The 26,432-nt window shown below is 41.5% G+C and overlaps 1 protein-coding gene across 14 annotated transcripts in view; it reads left to right on the forward strand.

Moving 5' to 3' along the window:
- dab1a (DAB adaptor protein 1a) overlaps nt 1-26,432 on the forward strand; it is a 227,994-nt gene that overhangs the window by 181,348 nt on the left and 20,214 nt on the right. For all 14 annotated transcript variants that reach the window (XM_026158479.1, XM_026158482.1, XM_026158478.1 and 11 more), the window contains 3 exons: nt 11,386-11,525; nt 13,192-13,290; nt 24,101-24,232. In XM_026158479.1, the coding sequence (XP_026014264.1) occupies nt 11,386-11,525; nt 13,192-13,290; nt 24,101-24,232 (371 nt within the window). The remainder of the gene's footprint in view (nt 1-11,385; nt 11,526-13,191; nt 13,291-24,100; nt 24,233-26,432) is intronic.

Consider the following 26,432-nt stretch of genomic DNA (forward strand, 5'->3'; position numbering starts at 1 on the left):
TGAGTCTTGGACTGTGTGTGTGTGTGGCTGCAGGAGCTTGTGATCCTCACAGTATGTTCAGCTTAGTCCTCTCCTCCACACAAGTTGGTGTGGCTTTGCTCACCGCATCACTAACTACTGTCTCCATAGCAACAGTTTGCTCCCTGCTCATAATTTGCACAAAAGGAAAATGTCCCAATGTCGCACAGGCTCTAATAGAGGCCGATAGTCTCACCCTGCTGTGCTGGTTTAAGGACTGTGTGCTGAAAGGGCATTTCTTATTTGTTAGAGGTTTGGTAGGCTGCTGTTTTCTATTTCCATTTTCATAACGCAGTGTGTTTAAGGCTCATTTAAGAGACATGCTGTAAAATATAGCTAAATCTATGCTGTAAATTATTACTTTGTTTGAAAAGTATAACTCAGTCACTTCATTCTCTTGTAGGGGTTATAAGTGAGCTAAAGGTTTGCTATGGAGTTCTTGACCTTTTATTGTTGCACAGCAGCATGTTTGTGTCCCTGTGTTGTTTGTCTTTGACTTTCTGCACACTCCATCAAACCAGATAATCGACTATCCTGAGAGTAATTTCGCATTATTCCACTGATCAACTGGTGGTGGTATACGGCAAGACACGCACCACATCAGCAGCTAACACAGGGTTGAAGACAAGCAGATGTAAAGAATATGGGTTTGAAAAATCTGCTTTGCAAAAGGTGCATGTACATGTAATCCTCTTACAGTGTGTTCCTACTAACGCTGTATGTCATTTTGTGTCTCTAAAGGAAATTTAAGAGAACAAGTCTTGTCACATTTATTATTTTCATTTTGATTTGTACTGAAAGACAAAACAACCTTGGGGATATGGCTAAAATCTCTCTTCAGCTCAACTTGATTGCAGGTTGTCTGGTGTACCAGTTTGGTAGTGTATTCACTTCTGCTGGTTAAGATGTTTTAGTTACAGTGATATCATCTAAACTGGTCGAGCTGGGTAAGTTTTTAAGTTTTTTACAGCTAAATAGCTTGGGGTACTATGCATTGGTGTTTTTCCGCATAATTTATCACTTTGTGCACTTTTCATTCCATTAATGTTTCTTTTGAAGCACATTTTTCAAGCCAAGGTGCAGCACGACATGGAAAAAAGCCCCTTTCTTATAGGCCTTTCCTTTGTAACAGTTTCCTAGTAGACTTTCCTGGCTGTGTTTTTGCGGGCAATCCTGTTTATACATTTCCTGCTCCATTATATGTGTGTTAGTTGTAGCCTACATTCCCATTGGTTATTGCTTTAATTGATATTCACCTCAGAGTTGGCATTTGATACTTTGTTACCCACCAGCTTTATATTATGAGCAGTTTTTACTCCTGTCTCTACAGGTAGCTAGATTTCAAATTTCAATGCTCTCTGGTGCCACATCACTACTAGTCTCTTACTGTTTGCAATTTCATTAAGTATATACTCCTGGATAATACGAAGTGCAATTGAAACATTTAAATCCCAGTGTACACGAAGCATGCAAATTAAATATCTTGTCACATAAGAGACTGAAATTTGTGTGATCAGATGATCTGATACATTTGAAGTTTAATGCTAGCAGATGCATACTTTCTAACTACACAGTCGCTGCATTTTTTTTTTTAGATCTCTCCTTACATGTTTCTTTGTTGTTAATGTATCTGACAAAAAATAGAAAATTAAAATTTCCTTTCTGTTTCTACTGTTTTTGCTGGAAAAACATGTCATTTAGTTTTAAAAAAGAGAAGAAATCTTCTTTTACTTAAAAGAGTTGACGACAACGTGAGGAGATTACACACAGTAATAGAAACAATCTAACTGATGGGAGAACTTCCTCTCCTTTTTCAGGCTGAATAATGTTTGCCAGTCTTCTTTTACTCCATCCTCTCTTCCAGGACTCTGGCTGAGAGAATTAAAGGAGAGGGTTCATTAAGCAAGATGCAACACAGAAAAGTAGAGAGGGGAAGGACAGCAACTTCAAGTGATTCCCTATTTTGGCGGATATATCACAGGGAGGAGAGAAGGCTTTGTTCTAGCACCCTCGTTTTGGCATGAAAGGAAGACTGCTGTGTTTTGAGGAGTTACCTGTGTTTCCTAATGCTTTGAAAGCAGTAGCGACAATCACACACACACACACACACACACACACACACACACACACAGATGTTCACAATCCTCCTACAAACACGCCTCCTGTTCACACAGAATGCAGAATTTAAGAAACAAGTAGTTTTCCCACTTTTCACTCAGATTTGTCTTTTAGTGCTTGAACTCACTGACCTGTGTGTAGGGATGGGTATTGATAAGATTTTCACGATTCCGATTCCATTTTCGATTCTATTTAACGATTCGATTCTTTATCAATTCTCTTATCGATTCTTTTTAAAAAAGGAGAACACTAAGGTTGATTAGCTTAGAACTTTGTTTTATATCTTCTCTTTGAACAAAATAGAAATTTAGGAGTAACATGGCCTTACAAACCCAGCAGTGAGATCTTAAAGAGATCCAGCCTACGGCTCTTCAATGGGGTGTCACAGGGTCCCCAGGAAAAAAAAATTGTAAATGTCAAATAATAAAATAAATATTCTTCTGTAGCAATAACAAAGTATAACATAAATTATTCAGTAGCAATTACACAAGAATATCCAGTAATGTCCCTGCCTACAATTAAACACATTCACTTACCGAAAATCATGGCATCTGCTGTGGCAAATGGGTGCAAGCCTTTTACCACAAACTTAGTCACTGCTCGGTGACATTCGTCTATCCTGAAAGGAGACGCTGCCGGCAGACTGCAGCGACAACTGCCAGCATCTGAGCCAGACTCTGCCTGTCTCATCATGGTCACCTAAATGCACAGTAATGGCAGGTTTTGTAATAAGACAGCTCGCGCTAACATAATATGCACTGTTAGTTGATTATTTACCTGCCGCATTAACGGGAGAGGACGTGCAAACGTTACCGCTGCTGCTGGGTTGAGTTTCACGAGTCCAGAGCGGAATTAAAAACACGACATTCATTTAAGGTCATCGTGTGTTTTGTGAGCAAATGCTTTTGCATATTCGTAGTGTTTCCTCCCTTAAATGAAATCTCTACTTTGCAAGTATTGCAAGTTGCCCTGTAGTCATCCGTTCTCGTAAAGTATAACCAAACTTTTGAGCGTTTAAGCCGCTTAGGTGCCCTGCCAGGTAAATGATGCTCCGCAATGTGGTGACGTCATTCGGGGCGACTGGAATCGATAAGGGAATCGTTTGCAAAAATGGCAAACAATTCCAAGGAATTGAAACAGTTGGAACGGGTTCTCAACAAGAACCGGTTTTCGATACCCATCCCTACCTGTGTCTGTGTTTTCACGAAAGGGACAAGGAGAACAACAATGACAAAAAAGTAAGTGGTGCCTTCTCTATTTCTTCTGATAAAAGGAGGTATTTTGTGGAGGCTCATAGTGCAGGACTTTGGAGAGCTACCTGTTCTTCTGCAGCAGGATGTGAACATTTCTGCACTCGTGGAATCGACTGCTTGTGTATTAGCAGCTGCTGAGGTGCATTCGTTGAAGCACTCTGTGGGTGGAACAGCTTCAACATCTCACATGACAGGATGCTAGCTGCATGTTTACACACACCAACCCCTGATACACAGATATCAGAAAACATACACGCACATGCATGTTCACAGACACAGTTACATACACACACACTCATGCACATTTTCAGGTTCCCCTTTGCTTGCGAGAACAATTACCTTCTAATTACTGCCAGAGAGAGAAAAGAGCTTGACTACCAAGATTTCTAGATATACACAGGACTGCTTGGATAGTTGGGAAAAGAGACTGAGATATGGGAAGGAAAAAGACTCATAGCCTCATGTTAGTTTAGGTATCATATTAATTCATAACAGGGAGAAAATAGAGAAGGTTGAGGTGAAAATGAACGGTAAGGAAGATCTGTGAGAACTTCTAATCAGCATAGTGAGTACATAGAGTTAAATACTTTTTTAGGATTACAAAGAACCTAAAACACAGGTTTGTCAGTAAGCATGCAATCATCCTGACAGGATTGTGAACATAGAGGCGAGACCAGTGCTGCTTTTGCTATTTTTTAGTGTATTAATAGCTTTCCTGGATTTTTGCTTTAGTAGCAAGCGAGTGTAAAAACTGAGCATACCATAGTTTCCGGTAGGAAACAAAGTCAAGCTGGGATAGTCCCAGTAGATGAGGTGATGTCAGGGCCTGTCCATTTTTCCTGATCATATAATGTCCAGATAGTATTTCTAATAAAGTAAAATAAAATATTTATATAACACCTTTTGAAACCGGGTTTACAAAGTGCTTTGACAGATTACTACATCCAAACAGAAAGTGAGAGATAATAAACTGAATTAAAACTGAATAATGTTAAAGAAGTTAATACGTAAAAAAAAACAAACACCCATTGTCCTGAAAAATCGAAAACACAAATTGGCACAAAAAGAATTTCTCAAGAAAAGAGAATAAATAACACACCATTAATTAGAAAACAATAAGAGATGACAAAAACAAGAGACATCACATGAGAGCAAATTTATAAAAATATTTTTTTATAAATTTGAAAGACAGTCCTGAGATTTGAAGGACATCACGGCTAATAGTTGATACTCCTGTATGCAACTCAACTCTTCCTTCCACGTCTCTCTCATTCTGTTGATTATATCATCTTGAGTGAAATTAACTGTAGTCAGGTAGATGCATTTACAATGTGGCTTTATAAAAAGCTCAATGGTCTAAAAAAACAAGCAAATAAAAAAACATTTTAGTCCAAGGACAGTGCGCTCAAATAAAAGAAAACACTTCTTAACAACCCAAACACTGTGTGATAGAATTAAGAACTATGGTTTCAAAATAATATTTTACAAAAGTATTTTCTAGTTAATAAATAATCCAGTCAAAAGACACTAGTCATTAGAAGTCATTAGACAACTACCAATGAAATGCTTATGTCAAAGCTGCCATCAATATAGTTTTTGTTTTTTATCTATGTTATTTCAGATTTACTGTTTTACAAAAAAAGCTGAAAAATTGCAAAGCACATCATTATTTATTTTTAATAAGATGCAAAATTGCAGTAATTTACTTGAATTCTTAAATAGAAAAACTGAAACGTATGCGGCTGAATGTTCTACTAGACTTCTCAGAGAAGTCCAGTGTCTTGGTTCAAATATAGGTAAAATATAAATCCAATTGAGTGAATTTAGTTGCTTTTGATAGATTTCTAAAAAAAAAACAAAAAACAATTTGTGGTCTAATAAATTTGATAAATTCAGCAATGTTATGTTTCATGTTATAGAAATGATGATAGGGGAAATATGGGATTACCTCATTATACCAACCCCTACAGAAGTAAATACAGCAGATTTAAATGATCTTCAAAAATTAAATAAGTAAACTTACCATAAATGTGTCTATAAAGTGTGCCATAAAAATAAGATTTTATCTGAAGGTCTCATGTGTCTTTCCCAACTGTCACCATACAATCGAGTCAAAACTTTTTTCTGTTTGCTTTTCCAAAAGTCACCTTGACAGAAGGTGTGAGTGTCTGACTGTGTGGTGGTAATGGGCAATGTGCTCCGTCTGTCCCTAACTTATTTTTCAGCTCTAATTTGTTCTGTGTTTTCTGCCAGCGAGGATGGCTGGATGCCTCAGGACACATGTGCAGCAACACACATGCGCAGGGAGCTCAGGTCTCTGACTGCGTCCCTGTCATCCAGGTGGGTGGGAGAGAGGTGAGAGTGGGGGAAAGGAAGCACAAAACGGACCCTGAAAAAAGGAATTCAGATAAAAGGGGGGGGGGGGGGGAGACACCGCTCTACCTGTTTAATCTTATTTGCTCCCTCTGAAATCTCCTTTCATGATTGTGGTTCATAGTCAACAGGTGAGCAGCAGCTCTCTTCAAGAATGGATGCTAAGTTAGTCACACTGATTACACAAATCAGTCCTATCAAGATCATTCGCAACACGAACGGTTCAAAGAAGCAACTTCATTTGGCAGACACAGCCGCAGTCGTGTTGGAAATGGGACCGAAAAACGTACATGAGCAAAAGCGCAGCGCTCATTTATTTGATTGAGTGGCCGCAGTGCTTCATCATCTCATTTTACAGCTGCTATTTCACTTCAGCTACTATGGTTGTGTTTTTGTAGCGTGCGCTTATGTGCATACTCAGTCAAGTGTGAGCTTTTGTGTGCCAAATCAATCTGCCAAAACTAAGCATGGAGCTGAAGGGGAAACTTGTTGTTTTCTTGGCACATACTGTTTTGTGGATTTAAAAGAGTCTGTCTGAGATTGGGTATGAGTGAGCGCTTCATCTGAACAAGTCTCTGATAGGTAAGGAAAGCACAAAACCCCACACGTGTTGACACAAACGCACACAGACATTCAGCGGCAGGGTTTAGAAGCAGGATTAATTGGAGAGTAACTGCCGGGTTCCCTCATGTGCTGTTGAGTGTTTGTTGGGAACCATCCCAGCTGCAGTTAAGAGCCTCTGGGTGCTTCTTCATCTGGAGCACAGTGAATCAAGCTCCACACTTTACCAGCCACTGCAAACAATGCTGGCCTTATGAAAGTAAATGCGTGATAGTGGCAACAACATTTGTGTAGCTAATTAATTTCCGAGGAATATCAGATGACATGATGCCCAAAAAAACCTCCTCTTACAGCAAGAAATCAAATAAAGTCTTGAGTTCACTTTTCTTTGCTATTGAGGTGCCGCATCTCTCCCATATTCTTACTCAGTGGTCTCAAACTAATAGCCTCTGTCTCTAACGTCTAATGAAATTAATGAACTAGACTGTTATGCCTTATTGGCCTTACACTTAAAACCTATACACTCATTGCCAGCCTTAAGCCTGGATGGTCAGAATGTTTTTGAATGAAAATCTGCACTGCTGAGGAGAGCCCTGCATACATCTGTGACAGGCCTGGATACATGAGAATGTATCTGCATCAATCTGTAAGTCTAACATACATTTGATACAGCTTGATAAAGTGAGAAGTACCTAGAAGACAGACAGTTAGGCAACTTGTAAACAAACCCACAGGTAATCTGGCTGTGGTCCACTTAGACCGTGCGCACTTAAGAAGCTTTGATTGCGCACAGTTTGTCTGATGAGGATTCAGTATCATGATTTTGGTGCATTGCATTGGGTTTATATGGTGTTGTTATTACAGTAGATGATCTGTGTTGTCTTGGACCTGTCAGACTTCATTCTAGCTATGATTTCTAAATCCAGACAGTCGCTCTGGTACGTAAAATGTCATCATAATTGAAATTATGAGCCAAAACTACAAAAAAATCAGTAATAACCTGATTTGCCAGGAAGAAAGACATTGGCAAATATTTAAGTAAATAAGATTTCAATATGTCACCCATGTAAAGAGGTGGAATTACGCAGAGACTAAGAAGGGTTGGGAGAAGAGGCGAAAAGGGGGAAGACGGGGATGGACGGGCGCACAGGAGGCGAAAGGTTACAGTTGCCAGGGGCGATGCTAGGGGCTTTCCTGAAGGGCTAGACGCACTGTACCAGCAGTCACCTGCCATCTATCACATGTGAAAGTTTGTGTGTGTGTGTGTGTGTGTGTGTGTGTGTGTGTGTGTGTGTGTGTGTGTGTGTGTGTGTGAGTCAGGGAGGTTCTGCCTGTCATATCGCTCTAAACCTGACTGACATTTATCCAATGGAGGCTTCGCTCATTCATCCATCCATCACGTTTTTCCATCCTTTGCTCTTCGCTTTATGTCCTTCCCTCCCTCTCTGCTTGTTGCTTCAGACAGACAGTTATGAACAAACCCTGCATACCAAGTGCTACCGCAAACACACACGTACACTCGATACGCAGCGCTTGACTGTAGCGTAAAAACTTGAATTCCAGATATTGCGATAGCAGCGTAGCACTGCAGTGTAGTTTGCACAGATCTGAGAAAAGATTGCATGTTTTTGTGTGTTTGTTGACCTGTGGAGCAGCCGTGATTGATGTTCCAAAAGCTTCTTTCATTAGTGTTATGGTATGGTAGGTGGGATGCGTGTGAGCGTGAGTCTGTAAGTGCTTTGTGTGCGAGTGTGAGGCAGGCACACAAGTTTGCGTTTGTGTGTCTGTGGAGCAGCCGTGACAGATGAAATGGAAGATTCTTTCATTAGTTGTGTTTGAAGCTCAGCAGGGTCACAGAAACAGCGGACATTTAATTACAGCAGACTGAATGCTTCCCCCACTGACTGACACACACACACACACACACACACACACACACACACACACACACACACACACACACACACAGGCACACAGACAGGCACACACACACACACACAGAGGGAGGTCTTTCATGGAACATGCTCCCAAAAGGTAATATTATAAACCACTCAGCAGGAGTGGTAACCTTGGACCCCTCTCTACCTTTTCCTTTCTTTTTTCCCATCTTGACTTTATTTCAACTTCTCTCTCTCACTCTCACTCTCTGTCTATCTCACTCTCTCACTCGTCCTTTCATTGTGAGCTAAGTATAGCAGCAGTAATGGTGATGGGTGCAGATGGAGCAAGCATGTCTTAAATGTCAAACTCAAATGAAAATCACTGTTCCAGTGAGACAGAGTCATCTGGACACAACCAGTGTTATTTAACTCTCATACATATAAATACACACAGATGAAGTCCTACACAGTGTGGACTGCTATAACAATGAACAAATGGATCCTAAGAAGGGCATAAAAAGTACAATCAAATTATACAGTATCTGACAAAACAGTCTAAATTAAGATAAAATACCAAATTGTGTTTTTCACTAATCCTCTCACTGAAACATTAAAATCAAGTTTATTTGGTTTATAATTAAATGAATAAAGTTGCTCTAATTGTATGATATAAAACTCATCTGAACCCCTTTTTATTTTTCCTTTAAGGGCTTTAAAATTGGCTAAATCATCTTAATATTCACTATGAGCTTGTTCCGGCTCTTCATTAAATCTACTTAGAGATTACATAGAGGAATACTTAAACTCGAGCTTTTGCTGCAGTGCCACCTTTTTCTTTGATAAGTGATTTATATTCTTGAACTTGACCCCACTTTCTCTGTCAGGAACACACATGCTACATTTTTTTAGGATTCAGTGATTTTTGTGAACATGCCATGAAGTGGGAATATTGTGGATGTTTTCTAAATTGCGCTTTATGGATTTCACATTCAGCCTGGTGTACTTGGTTTCCTACCAGTGCAAACGCTTTTGCTTACTGGAATTGAAGGTTTGGATTAGAGGTGTTAAAAATCTGAAACTGTGACCAGAATCACGACACAAACAAGTACAAGAGTGTCAGGCCTTGTTAGAGCATGTCAGTGTTTGAATATTATTCAGTTTATTCGCTGAATTGAAAATAAATCTTATTGTTTGTTCATGGGGCAGTTGTGATCAAGTAATTAGTCCTGTAGTAAAAAGAATGTGTTTTATTTCACTGTTTGTTATTTTCCCCCTCTAAAAAAATAATTGTATTAATCAAACCTCAGCTTCAGAGAGTTGTTAGTTTGTTGCACAGTGAAGAAAGGTTTTTGACACTTTTTGAGATCTGGAGCGATTTTTTTGTGAATGTTTCCTGACAGACAGCTCATGCAGTATGTTTCATGTCATTGTCACAGTGAGAAGAGATGATGTGGAACTAGTGGGTGTGGAAATCTGGGGGTTGCCATCACACTACCAGAGTATTATTGTCAACATACTTATATGAGTGTGTGTGTGTGTGCGCGCTCGTTTTACAGCATCGTTTCATATTTAATGAAGGCAATATTTAAATGTCTCCAAAATGAACATCTCCTTGTTGAACAACACAGTCCTGCAGAGGTTTAGTCACTTACTTTGATCTCAGATATGCTGAGACGTGACACAGTAGAGAGAGCTGCTCTCTCTTACTCTCCCCAAAATAAGGACTGATATTCTTCGGCTCTTTTGTCTCTTAGGACTATGAGACAGACAGTTGTGATTTACTCCAAGTAGCAGTGTGACTGAGTGTGTCTGTTCAATGATTCAGAGGGATGAGTTCATCTGCAGCCTTTGAGTGTGTGTCTCTCTATGTGTATGTTATTGTGTAAGTGTAAGTGGGGTTTTTTTCCCTTTCTTGTAGTTTGTCAAGTTTTTCTTCCCATAGGATGAAGCTTCTTAGACAAATTAATATTCACAAAATAATCTGTGGCAGCCTTGGACGTTTCTATTTGCGGTTTTAACAAAGCAGGGTTATTAATACAAAGGCTAACCGACCATCGTGTGATAACGAGGCCTTATATTGAATTGTCCTCAAATACTTTCCAACTTGTTAAATCATTTGATTGATTGATTGATTCAAATGCAGATTTAAAAAATACTCGTGTTCGCTTGTTTTCGCGTCAGGGCACACAAACGAAGTCGTGGGAGGTTTGTGTTGCACAAAAATGATTCAATAGCTGCACGTAACGTGATGGTCTTAAAAGGGCACATTTCTCTTATGCTGCAACGCTGTAGGGACTCGGTGTGAATGGAGGGAGTGTGAAAGAAAGACGAAAGGAGGAGTGGGACCTCTCCATCACTCCGGCTGTGACCTTCCAAGAGTCACGCTCTTATAGAGTACAGAACTAATGCCTCAATATATTATCTGAATATGCTGCATTATCATTATGCCTCTCTCTCAGAATCACACTCAAAGTCTCGCATATACACACTCAAAAACAGAACACGGAGACATGCAGAGATGCTCTGGTGTTTGTCTGTACAACTTTTGGTGTGTGCGTGCACGCTGCAGGTCAGAGAAATAGAAACTGAGAGGAAGAAAGAATGAGAGAGTATGACACAAAAGAGTTTGTCCTTATGAGTAACTGTTCTCTCTCCCTCTCTCTGTGCTCTGTATTGTGTGTAAAGAGGTTTGGAGGAGATAACACAGAGACTTCCTGGACAAGAGCAAGGTCAACACATGCACGCCATCGCTGACACTTACTAATACATGCGCACAGTGCTGGCAATCTGGTACACAGTAGCAAGTGAGAAGAGACGAGGGACTGCTGGAGACGGGGGAGATAAGGAGGAAATGTCACACCATTATTTTGTATGAGAAATGGCCAAAGATGTGAACAGTCAGAGTTTCGTCTAATCCTGCCAAACACTGAGCGTCAATGAGTGTACTGCCCATTATCATTCATATGATACCACAGTTCAGTGCATGTGATCTGAGTTAGTTTTGGACATTAGTGGCTTTAAACTATACCATAGTTGGGGTTTTTTTTTCTTTACTGTTGAAGTATTCTGGGGTTTGTGTGATTGATGATCCTGAGGTAATAGCACTGGTCTGAGGTAGATTGAGGTCCTTGACTTGAAGATGTACTGTAGACTGCAAAGTGAGTGTGTATGTGTGTCTGCAGGGCAGGATCGCAGCGAGACAGCTCTCATCAGGCGTTTTAAGGGCGATGGCGTCCGCTACAAGGCCAAGCTCATTGGCCTGGACGAGGTTACCGCCGCCCGTGGAGACAAACTCTGCCAGGACTCGATGATGAAGCTCAAGGTAAGAAGAGTATTTCTCCTCCTCTTGATCTGTCTCAAATTACAAATTAATTGTACCATTTTAAACTCGCTGTTAAAACAAACTTTCCACGGTAGTTGCGAGCAATTAAAAAAAACCAGAGGACGTCAACACCCAGAATTAATGTTATATTACAGCCTGCAGCTGCATGAAGTTCTGTGACCCACAAAAGACATCAGTTGCCAGCTTCATGCATATTCTGAAGTTCAACATTTAAATATGCATGTTTTGTTCATCATAGCATTACTGCGCTTTTGACGGTGTGCGCATGCATATAGAGTTTGTTGCCGTCTTTCTATGCAAATTGCTATAAGCGAGAAGTTGAATAGGAAGGATAGAAAATGGGGTTGTTATAATTTATAGGGATGACGATGATCAGTGCAAGAGGAAGTAAAGGAGGTTAGCCATATGGATGAGAAGGGGATTGGGATGAATGTCTCATTTGCAAGGACAGAAACAATTAGAGGGAGGGGTAGACAGATGGGGCAGTTAGCAGCGAGGAGATGGCATATAGGAGGGGAATCATTTGGATGATAGGTGAAAGAGAGACATGAGTGAGGATGAAGATGAAGAAAAATAGGCCATTTTCTATTCAGGCCTAATGAACGACCTTGTTTTCTGAAATAATTGATTGCAGAATTATGAAAAACAGGCTTTGAAATTCTGTTACATAAAAAATGTTGAAATTTTTCCCCAAGAAGTCGCATCTTTAAACAAAACCTAGATTTTGCATCTTGTCTCTACAAATGTATGCTGAAAGAGTTTGAAAACGCTGTCGGAGTGAAGAGTGCCTCATTCATTATTAATTTCCCTTTAAATCATATTGCAGGAGATATTTGAATTGAGAAAATTACATTTACGCTTTGTTTACGTGTAGTGAAAACTCTATCCAGCGTAGACCCGTAAGGGTGAGAAGAGGACCGACAGCTCATTGATCAAACAGCTTCCCTCCTCCTCATTTATTCAGACAGAAAATCCATCAACTCCTTTTCTCTGATCTCTCCACCTTTTCTTTCATACTGCTCCTCCCTTTTCTATCCGGAATCTGTCGTTTTTGTGATCCTGCTTCTCTCCTGTCTTCTTTTTGTGACTCGCCTATGCAAATGGTGACGAGGTGAAAATGGAGAGAAACTTAAACCTTTACATATACTTACAGCTATAAATAATCAGTATGTCGTTTGACTGTATGCTGAGTGCATCGTAGCAGTTGTACTGTGTTAAAAGCACGTTCCCAAAGCTTTTAAACAAGTTATATAAATTAAGTTGTTCCATTCAGCAGCAAGCTATTTTTAAGCAAAGCAACTTTTTATTATTAAATAAAAACTATCATAACATTTCTGACATTCTCAATAAACTAGTAATTGATATCGATCTCCTTTCACATCATCCCTAGTCGTTTTGTAGAAAGAATGCATGGTGCCCTGGTACACAATATAGTAAAGTGTTGTTTGTTGGATGAGAATAAATGAGAAACCTGCCACAAATAATTTAAAGATTATAAATTGATGCCAGTATATGAAACTCATTGCTGATTTTTCAAACACATAGTTATTACCTTTATTGACAGTTGTTGGCAACTGCATGTACATTTCTATACTGCTTCTGACATGGTTGTATGGATTGTGTTTCTGTGTGTGTGCATCCTCAGGGAATAGCTGCAGCAGCACGGTCTAAAGGAGAACACAAACAGAAGGTGTTCCTGACCGTTTCCTTTGGAGGGATCAAAATCTTTGATGAGAAGTCAGGGGTAAGTTCTGAAGCAAATTTGATTCTCTTTACTTGTGGGTCTGTGTTTGTGTGTGTGTTTGTGTGTCCGTGCACTTGTGTTTCATCTATTAATGAGGCATCTCCATAAGAGGGAGGGGCCCCTGGGGAAATCAGGAGGCCCTAATTGAAACCCTGAGAACAAGGCCTCAGTAGATGAGAGAACATGGCCGTCCCATTGTCTTCCTGTGTGCAAACAGCAACTACACTGGTTTTATATTATGCCCCAGGATTAGGCATTTTCCATCTTACATGGCTTCTTCTTTGGTTAACCGATATGATCTGTCCAGACTTCATCGACTGTTTTCAGTCAATCCCCTGGTTCATTTTTTAGCTCTGTTTACTGTCTGTTAACTGACCCTGACTCTCCCTCTATCACTTAATTTGCTAGGCGTTTTTCCCAGTGGCTGATAAGATCTAAGACTTACTTAAATCCATGCAAAAAAGCAATAAAACAAGAAGTGTAATATTGAATTTACTGGCAAGTACCCACAACCCGTAGATATATTTGAAGCAGACGCAAGTAGAGAAGAAGATTAATGTAGTTATAGAAAGGCCAGTGTGTAGGATTTAGTGGCTTCTAGTGGAGGTTTGCATTGGAACAAATTTAATGGACCTTCCTTCCTCTTGCTTCCCAGCTCAAATCTACTACTCCTACTGTAGAAACAAGGCCGTTGCACATAACGGATTCCTTGGAAGTGCATACAAAAACATAGTTGCAGGTTATTATAATTATGACTACCATATTCCATCTATGGTAATAGGTAATGCCTATAACCTACACAGGGTTCTTTAAATGCCATTGCAGAGTAAATATGATTGTAAATCAGGGAAAATGACCAGGCTTGTTTAGGATTATTTGATTGGTGTTATTTAGGCTCAAACCTGTGGTACCTGTCATTGTATCCTTAATCAAGAACTATAATATCTACCTTTCCAAGAATATGGGTCCTCTGGTGACTAAAGTGGCCTTTTCCCCCTGTTTTCTGTGTCTAATAATGTAGAATTACTTCCCTGTTAACTCTTTACCCCTTGAAAGCCTACTAGGAGTAACACTTAAAGAAGTTTCTCTCATATTGCATCAGAAGTTAATGAGGGTGGTGTCTGCCCTTGGAAAAACAGGGAAAATATTGCAGTGGTTGTCAAACCAAATCCTTTTTGATATTTGTTTATGTTTTCGTTAGGGGTCCAGAGGAAGTCATCAAATATTGCCTTTATGTGGGAAAAGAGTTAAATTCTATAAGCGTGTAAAAATCTGTCCCAACGAATTAATGTTGTTATTTTGAGGTGTTTGGCTGAGTTGTGCTGCAGCAATTCTTTCCATATGTTTGTTTTTATATTCATCTTGGCAGCTCCAGAAAACCAGGCTTATTTTTTAAACATAATACAGCAACTGTTTTTTGATGTGTACATATGCAGCGTGAGCTGTCTGTTTCACTGTCTGGCTCTGAGTGTGTCTGATTGTGAATGTAGACTGGTTTAGAAAGAATATAAAGCTCGCCGCTCCATACCGAGCTTTAGTGGGTGACACGGTAAGCCTAAGATTTACACTTTGTCGGGAGCCGGAATGAGCTGACACTGTATGTGTGTGTACCCAGCAGTGATTCAAAAGTACCTTGTATTAGACAGGCAAGACTCAGTAAACAACGACCACCCACGTGGCAGCCATGTTGAATACAAGCACATTCAATCCTTTGTACCTCTTCTTATAACACTCATAATCCTTATCGTATTTCTCTTCTTGATGGCTCAAAATTTAGACACTGAAGGATAACAAGAGCTAAATAGAAAAGTGAGTGATAGATGCAGAAGTAGAGAGCTAGAGTTGGGAGGAGAAGAAGCAAGAAAAGTCCAAGGGGAAGGAGGAGGGGAAAAAAGGATGTGAAAAAGATAAATAGAGGAAGCGCGTGATTGAGGAGCAGAAGCAGACTGAAACAGAGTTAGAGGGATAGGTGGAGAATCAGTAAGCATATGTCAAAGTAAAGCTTTCTACAGGGAGACCTTGTCCTCTGTCTCTGCACATTAATATTAACTATAGAGATATGCTGTCCTTACTATCAGCCCTTCAACCACTCCTAATGGCAAAGGAGGGAGGGAGAGAGGGAGACGGGAAGAAAGAGAGAATGACTCTGCTGAGGTTCAGGGATCTTGACAGTCTCATTCCCCTCCTGTGCATCAGTCAGCCAGATGGGCGGATGGATGTATGGGTGAACGAATGGATGGATGGCCTCTCTCTTGGAGTAGGGAAGGTCGTGCAGGATGGAGGGAGGTGGTGCTTGAGATGGAGGAGAATAAGAGGGGAGACATTAATCTAACAGAGGGCAGGCCAGCATGCCTCTCTTCCTGTCAGCCTCTCTCTTAAAACACACACATGTGCATATACATAGAGACACTTGTGCATTACTACCCTCTTCAACCCCTCTGGCCAAGTCTCAGAAAGGAGACAATACCAAGGCAGATGAAAAACTAGCATGAGTGAATTGCTGAAATGGTTAGTTTGCTCGCTGCTCCTCAGAGAGTGAAATCAGAAAGATCAACTTTTCTGCCAGTAGAAAAGACTACAAACAACTGGCGTCCAGACAATTCAATAAATTTCATTTGGGTCTTATCAGATATATTGTCACTGAATGGACCTACCCAATTTATAGTATTATTTGGTCTGTGGGGCTAGAGGAATGAAAGAGGCTGAAATTAGAGAAGGCCATAGGATGAGCCTTGGGGGGGTGGCTGTGAATTAAGCAGTGCTTGTTTTCAATGAACAAGTTTAATCATTAATCGTTTTACACTAAGGATGAGAAAAGGTGGCAAACAGGGGATACAGGAATGTGATTTTTGACATCAAAATTTGTATTAAATCCCAACTATCTATGAACATGTGCTGACTGATGTGTGACAAATTCTTTTTAGGTTTTAATACGAAAATAGACCTATAGCCTTGTAATGTTACCAAACTTAAGCTGGTATTCGATCATTTTTAAGCATGCGGTAAGAAAACTGCTCCACTGGCAAAACACCAGGAAGGTTGTGAGCACCAATTGGAATTCGAACTTGGCCCATTTTACATTGGAAGGCAGAGGGTTAGATCAAGTTTTAGGTCAGACTGTGCCTAAGAAATCAAACAGATCTGTTGCTCTGATGTTTATCACGAACATCTTTAAACATGGTATGCAACCATCTTTCCCCACTGTTGCCTTAAAACCTTGTCAGTGTGGTTAAAGAGCGAACAGGTCTGATAAAGCAATTTCTGTGTCCCTGAACTCTATTTTCCAACAGCTCTGGCATCTGTTTGTCAAACACAACTCAGCCTTTTCACATCCAGACTCTTTCACGTGGAAGTTGAACATTGTCTGCGTAAATGGTCCTTGACTTCTTGTTGGAGAGAAGCCAGGTGGTCACAACGTAACTACAAACTAATTCACCATTAAGAATGAGGCCAAACAAGAGTGCATGTTATCCTCACTCATGCATTCGTTGTACACAAATGCAAAGTTAGCAGGAGACTCAGCAGGAGCCACAATGGAAACTAAGCCGGGTTGAAAATAAACTGGACTCGTGCTCTAAGCTGTCATTGATATGCCACCAGCTATATCACGTATCCACCATCCTTCTGTACTGATTTGTCTTTGTGTTTGGCACAAATACCCTACATTTGTGCTAAACATATACTACATTTACATAATAATATATTCTACGAGTGGGCTCCTATTTATAAATGTCACAATGAATCTATTCAAAACAAGCATTCAGACAGAAAATCACATTTGTTATATCATCATCATCCCTCTTTTCCTTCTACAATTAAAATTTAAATACATTTATTTTATGTTTGATGTTCAGATGCTTTTCCAAAACTTTAAAGAATCACTGCAGATGTGCTTTTTAAATCAATTTAATGTTTAATATGAAGTTCCCATAATAAATGTAGCTGATTAAAAACAAATATTTAAAAGAAATATAAACCACCAGTGATAATCAAAATTTCTGAAATTCCAAGTATGCAATTATTTTTCATCTGACGGAAACTCTTTTTATTTAAAACAGTGGACTCTCTTGATCTACAGTGTAGAGGTGGGCACAGGACGCTGCTTTTTATTTTTTAATCAAATGCAAAAAATAGAAAAAGACATGTAGGTTTATGCTTTAATCTTAAAAAGTACTTTAGGAAAAGATTAGAAAAAAGGGAAATCCTTACACACAAAGGATTATATGTGATCTGATTGACACTGGCCAGGGGTGGGTACACATCACAAATCACACACCAGTGTTAATTCATAGCTTGCCTGATTTTAGCATATTAGAGGGGTTATGTCTGTCAGAGCATATCTTAACCTAATTAGTTTTACTTTTATGCCCAGCTTGGCCACAGTAGTTCAAAATCTGTTTCATAAAATATGGTTATAGTCACATCTTTAGTGCCTTTAGTTGAGGAAAAAAACACCTCAGTATTGTGTCCTTTTAATTTCACTTACATGATCCATTATTTTCAGCCAATGCATGATGAACTGTGCGTATATAGTATTAAAATTAGTATCATGCTTCTTTCTTTGATTCTATATTCATACAGTTTTCTGATGTAGTGACCTTAAACCAGTGATTGCGAATGAAAGTTTGCTACACCCTGTGCTCTGGTTTATTAATATTAGCCGCCAGCACTTTTTAAACACACCTACAGAGAGGCCACAAGTGCTCTGATCATTTCAATCTCCTGCTGTAGCTTCAGCCTTTATTCTATTATGAACAGAGTAGTGCAGGTGCATGGCTACGGCCAGATAACATGGCGCCAGATCTTCAGAATGTACTTGAATTTACAAAATAATACATAAATAAAAGTTACACGATTTATATGCATTCAATTTATTTACTTGTCCAACTTGGTGGTTGTGGAATAGCTGAAGTCTATCCCAAGCTGTTACAGGGTGAGATGTAGAACTCCTGTCCATCACAGGGCTAGCATAGAGAGACAGACAATCACTCACACGCAAAGATCCACACACAAGACTAACCAGTTAACCCAGCATGCATGCTTCTCAGACCATGCTAATCTAAGTCAGCTCACCGTGATTAATGTCTAACAAAGGAAAAATAATGGCCTTTCTCAAAAAATACGCTCAAAAAGTAAAAAGTGTGCTACTTTATTCTATATAGACAAGCTAAACTCCTAAACTTCTGGTCTCAGATTTGCTTAAAAACCTTTCATCTAATTAGAAATCCCAGTCTTCAATTAATTCAATACAAAATATTACATAGAGTGCACTATACAGGTCATCGGATGTTCAAGATGGACTTTACGTCTACCAACAACTGCTCACACTGCCAAACCAATTCACCGGACAATTATATCCACGCTCTTTGGTTCTGTCGACCAGTTCAGAAGTTTTGGCGCGAGATATGTGAAGACTTATCGAAGTGTCTGAAATGTAACATTCCAACTTCCCCCTTAGTGTGTTTGTTGGGCAGCTTAGATAATGTCACTTCAGAAAAGAATATCGCCCATATGGTTTTCACTGCCCTATGCATAGCCAAGAAAACAGTCCTCATGAACTGGAAAAATAAAAATAATCTTAATTCTAACCAATATAGAAATTATCTATTAGATTACATTAGTCTTGATACAGCCTCTGCCACCACATCAGATCAATTGCTCTGGGCTCCTTTGATCAGCTCCATCACCTAGTGGGGGTGGGGGGTCATAGTTTGGTCCCGCCTTCACTGTTGTGATTGGTGTGGGGGTAGGGACAGGCTTAGGGCGTCGGGGGGTTCCCCGGAGGCATCTTCCTTGGGGGGCTCAACCCGGGGTAGCGGTCATGTCCGGTTAGGGTCTCTGTTGGCTCTCCGGTGACTATTTCCTCGCGGCTGCGTGCAGCGGGGCTAGGGGAGGGTCTGTGCTGACGGACGTGGGTTACTGACCTGGTAGCCTGGCTGCCCCTGGGTGGGTCCGGGATGGGCGTGAGGTTCTGGGGGCGCTCCGTCTCTGGGCTGGGACCCGCACCGGGCCTCGGGGGCTTGGGTCCTGGTTGGTGTGTTGCCGGGGTTGTGGGCGGGTGGGTGCATGGGGGCCCAGCCCTGGAGCAGGGTGCCGCCGGTGCGTCGAGCCACCTGGGGGGCTCTTCAACTGGTGGGGGAGATTGTCACATCTTGCAGGAGCTTTCCTCTCCTCAGGAGCTCCCTCTGCAGGAGGGGGAGATACAGAAGAGGTGGAGGAAGATCTCAGCCTGGGTGTTTATTGTCTTATGTAGTCTGGAAGATGAGTGGATGGTGGGGTGGGTGCAGTTTTCTCTGTGGTGGGGTTGGGTGGACTGTCCCGGGCTCTGTGGGGCGGGGCGGCGCTGCTGCACTGGGCCCGGTCTGGATGGGCCTGGGCCCCCTTTCCCTGGCGGGTCGCGGAGTATGGGGGTGCCTACTGGGGTCAGCGGGGGAGCTGGCCCCAGGGAGGGGTCACTTGCCCCTCCCTTCCTTCCCTCCCCATCTCCAGCTGCCTCCCTCTTCCCGCTCCACCACAACCACCCACACATGCAGGGCCTTGGAGTAGGGGTATGTCACCAGGGTGCAGAGGAGGCTACCCCCCTGTCCCCTTCTGGCTGCCTCTGCCTCAATTTTATCCCACAACTTAGACATTCACATTACTCACACTCTCATTACACATACATATAGGATCTTGGGGGTGGGCACGATACACGGAGTCCAAAGTACCATCAGGGTGTACACCCCACCCCTGGCATCGTTGCCCACCTCTCAATTTTAAATACACGTAGACATTGAGGGCTAGCAGGAGGGACCATGCGCTTACCTGCTGCTCTCTGGCAGGTAGCTCCATGCCCTCCTGGGTTTTAAATGCACCTTAGAACACACATGCATCAACATTACAATGAGCGGGTGGAGGGAGGTTCGGAGTCTTCTCTCACCCCCGTTCTCTGCGACCTGCTGGAGCAGGGGGGCTAGGACTAGGAGGAGGAGTTGGCCGTCCGACTGCGGTCTGGAGTGTGGAGCCTTCCTGCTGCTGCGGAGTCGGGGCGGTCTGCCTCCCCCCACCGCAGGGAAAAGGGAAACACCACCTGGGTCTGGGTGCAGTTCCCCCCTCCAGGGGCGGGGGCACCTAGACCCGGTTTGTAGAGTACGCTTGGGGAGTGTGATCGTGTGTACAACGTCTCTTTATGTCTGTCTCCACGTTGGTTGAGTGTGGAGTAAGTGCATATGAGAGCATGAGGGTGGGAATGGATGTTTGTATCTGTGTGTGCCTGTATGTCTGTGTCTATATGTCAGGTTGGGTGTCAGGCGCCACCTCTCTGGGGACATCTCAGGCCCTCCAAGGTTTGGAGGCCTATCTCCCCCTACCACCACTTCCCCTGCCAGTGGCGGACCCCCTCAGACATCGGTGCGTTGGTGGTTCTTTGTGTCCGGGGATGGGCGTCCAGGTACACACCGGCTCACTCCTTGGCGGCCGCTTATCGGGGCCTGGAGCCTGGGGCTCGCTCGGGCCACTTCGGAGGTGGGGTGCCCCCGGCCTCTCGGCCTGGGGCTCGGTCACTCAGGCGCAGCTGGCTGCCGGCGGAGCTCACGGGCGCGTCACTGCAACTCCCCCTGGCTTCTGCTCCGCGGCTGCTGAGTGAGCCCTCATCTGGGACTCTCCTCAGCTCTTTCCGGGACAGTGGCGCAGCTGCCCCTCTGTTGGTCTTCCTTGGTCTCTTGTGTTCTGGGGGCCTCTGGATGTCTGGAGTTTTGATCTCCTCCACACCTGCTTCACGCCCTGGAGGACGGGGCAGTGGCCCCCCCACACCCTCTAGCAGATTATTACATGAAGGAACCTTTTAAAAAAACAAAAAACAAGCGCGTCCATGCTCACAGGTGTACACACGGGTGATCACACCCACAAACTACACCCTTTTTGGCTCCTACCTCAAAGCACACTGTGTTCTGTTGATCTTATGTGCTGCACAATAATGTTTAACATTTAGTATTTACTGTCATATTCCCATATATCATTGTGATGTTGTTTATTCTATTACTCTTGTTCTCTTCTGCTTGCTTTCTTTTTTCTTTCTCAGCAGGTGATCCAGGTGATTGATATATGCATTTTTTTTTCTCTGCCCGTTCTGTTGGTTTTTGTCTTTTGCCCTTCTCCCCCGTCCCTCTTCTCAGCTGTTTCTCTTTCCCTCTTTCTTTCTCCCCTTCTTTCCCCCAGTCAAGTCTGTCCCGTATTCATTAAGTGAAAATAAAATAAACAAATAAAAGGTGAATCAAATGGACCATTACGGCAAGGCTGGGATGGTCAGTTTGGTAAAGTAAATCCGTTGGGCATCTTTCTTTGCCTTTAGACAACAATTCTGATGGCAAAAGAGCCAAACGGGACAGGCCAAAAAAAAAAAAAAAAAAAAGACAAGCTAATGGAGTTATTTCCATGTTTAATTCAGTTCAAATATTGTTTCACACACGTATATTACAGAATAAAAGCAAGAAATAAAGAAACCTGGGTTAAATAACCAGACCTGATTTGAATCTGATAAAAAAAAAAAGCTAATTAAATCTTTAAGTTTAACTGCTAATCTCCCATCATGTTGTTCCTACTGGCTTAAGGCTGGATGGCCTCCACAGGCCCTTTGATGATGTCTCCCCTCCAGGAGAGAGAGATGTGACGATCGGAGATATTAGAGAGACAGTATCCTGCTGTTTCCCCTCTTCACTCCCAGAATAACAAGGAATATCTTGGTTCAGTGGCCAGCAACTGCTGAAGGGCATGCTGTCCACAGTCCCTCAGAGACACCGACGCTGTGTGTGAAAGATTGTGAGACTGGTACAGCACATCAACAGCGAGAAAAGCAGACCTCAGACCCAGTGTCAACTCTTTGAATCCACCTGTTTTTACGCAGTGTTTGAGCATCTATATCCAACTAAAGCAGGCCATGTTCAAAACATTAGATGACATCAGCCAGTATATAAGCTGATAAATGAAAATGAAAAATTAAAGAAATGGGAGAAACACACGTTATGTAATTTATCCACCAGAGGACAGTTATGGCAACACACATCCAGCTTATCCATGCAGAGTCAGGCAGATTGGACAAAGTAATCCACGACTACCTGTGATAAGAAAACAATGCTTTTAAGCAGCATTGTCACATTGTTTTTTCTACCCTTTTCTCTAGCATGACACTACAAAAACATTCAAACCACCATAAAAATGCTAGTAACAGTCTTGTTGGCATAAATGTCTCATGAAGTGAAATCAAGTGTTGAATATTTCCATCATTAGTTTTGGAGCTTCAGTGGTGTTTTGACAAAATTTGAAATTATATGTGTAAAGTTCAATTTGTCATTTCCTTCCACGACCAGCATCTTAACTTGTTTTACCTTTGTGAGTAGAGTTTTGATTTTATTTTTCTACTCTAATTAGAGTTTGGCAGATATGTCAGATAGAACCGAGGTCCGCTACTTTATCATAACTTATTGAATCTTCCCATCCGTCCATTTGGACGGTGGGAAGAAGCCGTCTTCCCATTGCACTAAATTTTCTTCTGAAAGGTGGCACTTTCACCTTTGTACTTGTCTTAGATGTCAAGCACACAGAGAACCTAAAACCAGAAAGGGAGGTCAGTAATATGTTTTTAATGCTAAAAAAGTGACGTTAACTAGACCAAAGCTTCTGTGAACGTTTTCAGCTTTTTATTAAAAAAGCTGGTATTGATTATATGTATTTTTCTACTGTCTAAGCTCTACTTGCTACCAAGACAAAGTGAAGCAATTGAATTTATGCAGTCATTTAATTCTCTGCTCTCTTTGAATCAGAGTCCCTCTTTGTCACCGCACCACCCACCCAGAGATAATTCAATAACCTCTGCAAATGAGCTGTGTGTGTGTGTGTGTGTGTGTGCACATGTACATCCTTAGCTGCCAATTTCAGGTCAATCAGAGGTGATAATAACAATCATTACTCCAATTATTAAATTTAGAAGACATGACTCACAGAATGATTATCTGTTTCTGCTGAGGTGGTTGGTGTCTCTCTGTGTGTGTTTGTGTGTCATAGGTCCCGTGTTATACTAGTGTCACTCTACTCTGCCATGTCGCACTTCTGGAGTAGCTTCAGAGAGAGCAGATGTGTGTGTTTAGCCTCTGATGTATAAGGCTCCAACCCCTAGCATGCACTCAAGGGCTACTGGGTTATTATGTTGACTCTGTGTCTCTGCTCCCAGCATGCATCTGGCATAGACAATAACAACAAAGCAGACATTTAGTGTGACTAACAGAGGGGCTATTGCATATTATGCTGTGAATTGTGAGCGTGTGTTTGTGTTTGTGCGTGTTGTGAGTGAGGGCACAGATGAAGTGATCAAGTCGACAGCTTGCCGAGCTGTGATTGTCACTGATCCCCCCCTCTGTCCTCGGGAAAAACAGTGCCATCTGCCACGGGGCACAGGCAATGCCAGCTTGGCACTCCCCACCCAGACTAAACTAGAGAGGGCAGGGGAGCTAGAAACAATTTAATGTAGGATACAAGGTCTCCGTGTGACTGTGTGTTTTTGTGAGTATATACTTAAGGGGGTTTACATGAGATGATTATGCTTCCCACATGGTTTGGAAGTATAGATGAGTGCATCCTAACTTTCAGTTACTGGTTTGGAGCAGACAGTTAAATTTTTAACAAAGAATAAATAAACTTGCTTTTTATAAAGACGTAGAGTCAGTTTGCTTCTTATGTGTTTTTAAAACATATATATATATATGTAAATACAGGGCTTTTTGTTTGCATCTTTACAATTTAAAGCTCATCTGTATCATTATGTCATTCCCTGCTACAGGTCCTCCAACACCACCATGCTGTCCATGAGATCTCTTACATTGCCAAGGACATCACGGACCACCGAGCCTTTGGCTATGTCTGCGGAAAAGAAGGGAACCACCGCTTTGTGGCTATCAAAACCGCGCAGTCGGTTAGTATTTATGTACATTCAGTCCAATAAGCGGAAAATGAACCCAAACCCCCACCTTTCACCTTCACCATTTTCTGAGCTCTTCCGACATTTACATTTGGAAATATCTAAACTAGTGCTGTCAGCGTTACTCTCGTTAAAATGACGTGAATGGGGCTGGACAGCGCTAACGCGTTAACGAGCTAACCGCGCTAATGCATTGATGCCTTGCAGCCCCACGCACGGGGCGATCAGCACTAACTCGCTAATAGAGATTTGCCGCGTTAATGCAGTTATGGCGTTAATGTCATTTTAATGAGATTAACGCTGATGGCACTAATCTAAACATAGTAAATAAGTGATGCTGGCCAGTGCTGATGTTACAGTCCTACTCCACTGTTATAGCTTGAAGTCTTTGGCGCTTCTGAACTGTTGGTCATGATTTAGATTTTCTAAAACTGAAAACAGAGCCCAGAGGATGTTCAGTATAGTTTCCTCTCACCCCGCATGAATAACAATATGGTATTTTATGGATTTTTCATCCAACGACACAAAAAGACGTTGTGTAGCCCAGCTCTCTTTGTGTTTAGGTTAATTTATGATTCATCAGGCTCTTTGCTCAGTAACATGAACCTCTTGACATTTAGATAAGGACCCTTGAATACCAGCTCATGTCGCTTTGTGCTGTTCATCAAACAAACTGTTTACCGAGTAGATCTGCAGCTTTAGGTTTTGTGTGTTCAGAACAGCGCAGCTTCGGTTCTGCGTCGGCATACTCTATATAATATTGAGTACTTCTTTCAGACCTTTTATGATTGTTGCTGCTGTTGTTGTATGCGCCTGGCTTGTTTCGTCTGGATTCAGCTGGCTCTCTCTGTAGCCATATTGATTTCCCATAGTGAGTCGATGAGGGTTTGAGTGTGTGTCACCAGCCCTAATGGCATATCCATCCTCCTAGGGCCATGAACCGTGGCTCTTTGACTGAGACAGATATGCGCCAGTCTGCACTCACAAATACAGCAGCCGCATTTCCATTAAAAAACAGTTGTTCAGAAAATGTTACCCTGCGTACCAGTGAAGCACAACGGTAAGTTCTCATCCGTCAGCTACGCTGCCTTTTGCCTGATGTGTGCCTGAGGAAAGGTCATAATTATGTTTTACTTCCATTTTCAGGATTTGAACCAGCCATCACTAACACTCAGACTATTAGTTGTGGAGCAGACAATAAGAGGGATGGAGGCACAGAGCTCATGGCCGAGGCTGTAATTGGAAAGTAACTGCTTTGATGTGAATTAACAAAGTGTCTCTGTTGTCATGAAGACTAAGACTTAAAGATGTTCCGAACAGGCCAATTTAAGGTCGCGTTCAAAAGTAATTGGCTTACCACTCAAATCAAAGTCTCAGGACAAGAAAGACATGTTTTATTTAGCCAGTTTTAGTGAAGATAGCAAGACTCTAATTGTGAATAGAGGATTGTCAGTCATTGTTATAACTTTTCTAAAAAAGTTGCAGCTGTAATTAGCATGACTCGCTTTGTTGTTTCAAAACCTAGGTTTCAATTTGTAGAGAGGCTACAGAGAGTTCAAATGTAGTTTAATGTATTACATAATTTATGACACAGTAACAGATTTAGCCAGTAAATCCTTTATTTTGAGCCCATAGAAATTATTTAAACAAAGTTAACAACATGAGTCTTTTTCTCTAAGTAGTCCACTTTTGCACATCCTCGTTTTTATTTTTCTGATCATTTTTCTAATGCACATGCTTCCTCGTGTAAATTCTCCTAAAGGTTTTCAACATGACTTCCAGATTTAATGATTTTCTGAATTTCATAAAACAGAAATAATTGAATTGAATTTAGACAAGACAGGTTTAACAAAAATCAGTTCACCAAGAAATACGTTCAGGAATATCCTCAAGATATTCCGCTAACAACCAACAGCAGAATTCAATTTGGGCAATGAGAGTGAATCTCTTGCATTAATATTTAGTAGAATTGGAGACTCATCTTCTGCTCTAAAATCCTGATCCGGGCAGATTTTATTAGAACTGTGTCTGCAGTAAAAGTCTTTATCGTTACTTTTTGTTGGAATCATTTATCAGGTTTGCCGTAGGCTATGAATTAGTCATCTGTGCTGAACTGAGGTTATCTCATCTCTCTGGTCCTATGAGCAGGCCACTCCTCCTCAAAGTTTTCTGCATTAGCACTTTTAGAATTCAG

Source organism: Astatotilapia calliptera, chromosome 23 (assembly GCF_900246225.1).
Source record: "Astatotilapia calliptera chromosome 23, fAstCal1.2, whole genome shotgun sequence".
Classification (NCBI taxonomy): Eukaryota; Metazoa; Chordata; class Actinopteri; order Cichliformes; family Cichlidae; genus Astatotilapia; species Astatotilapia calliptera.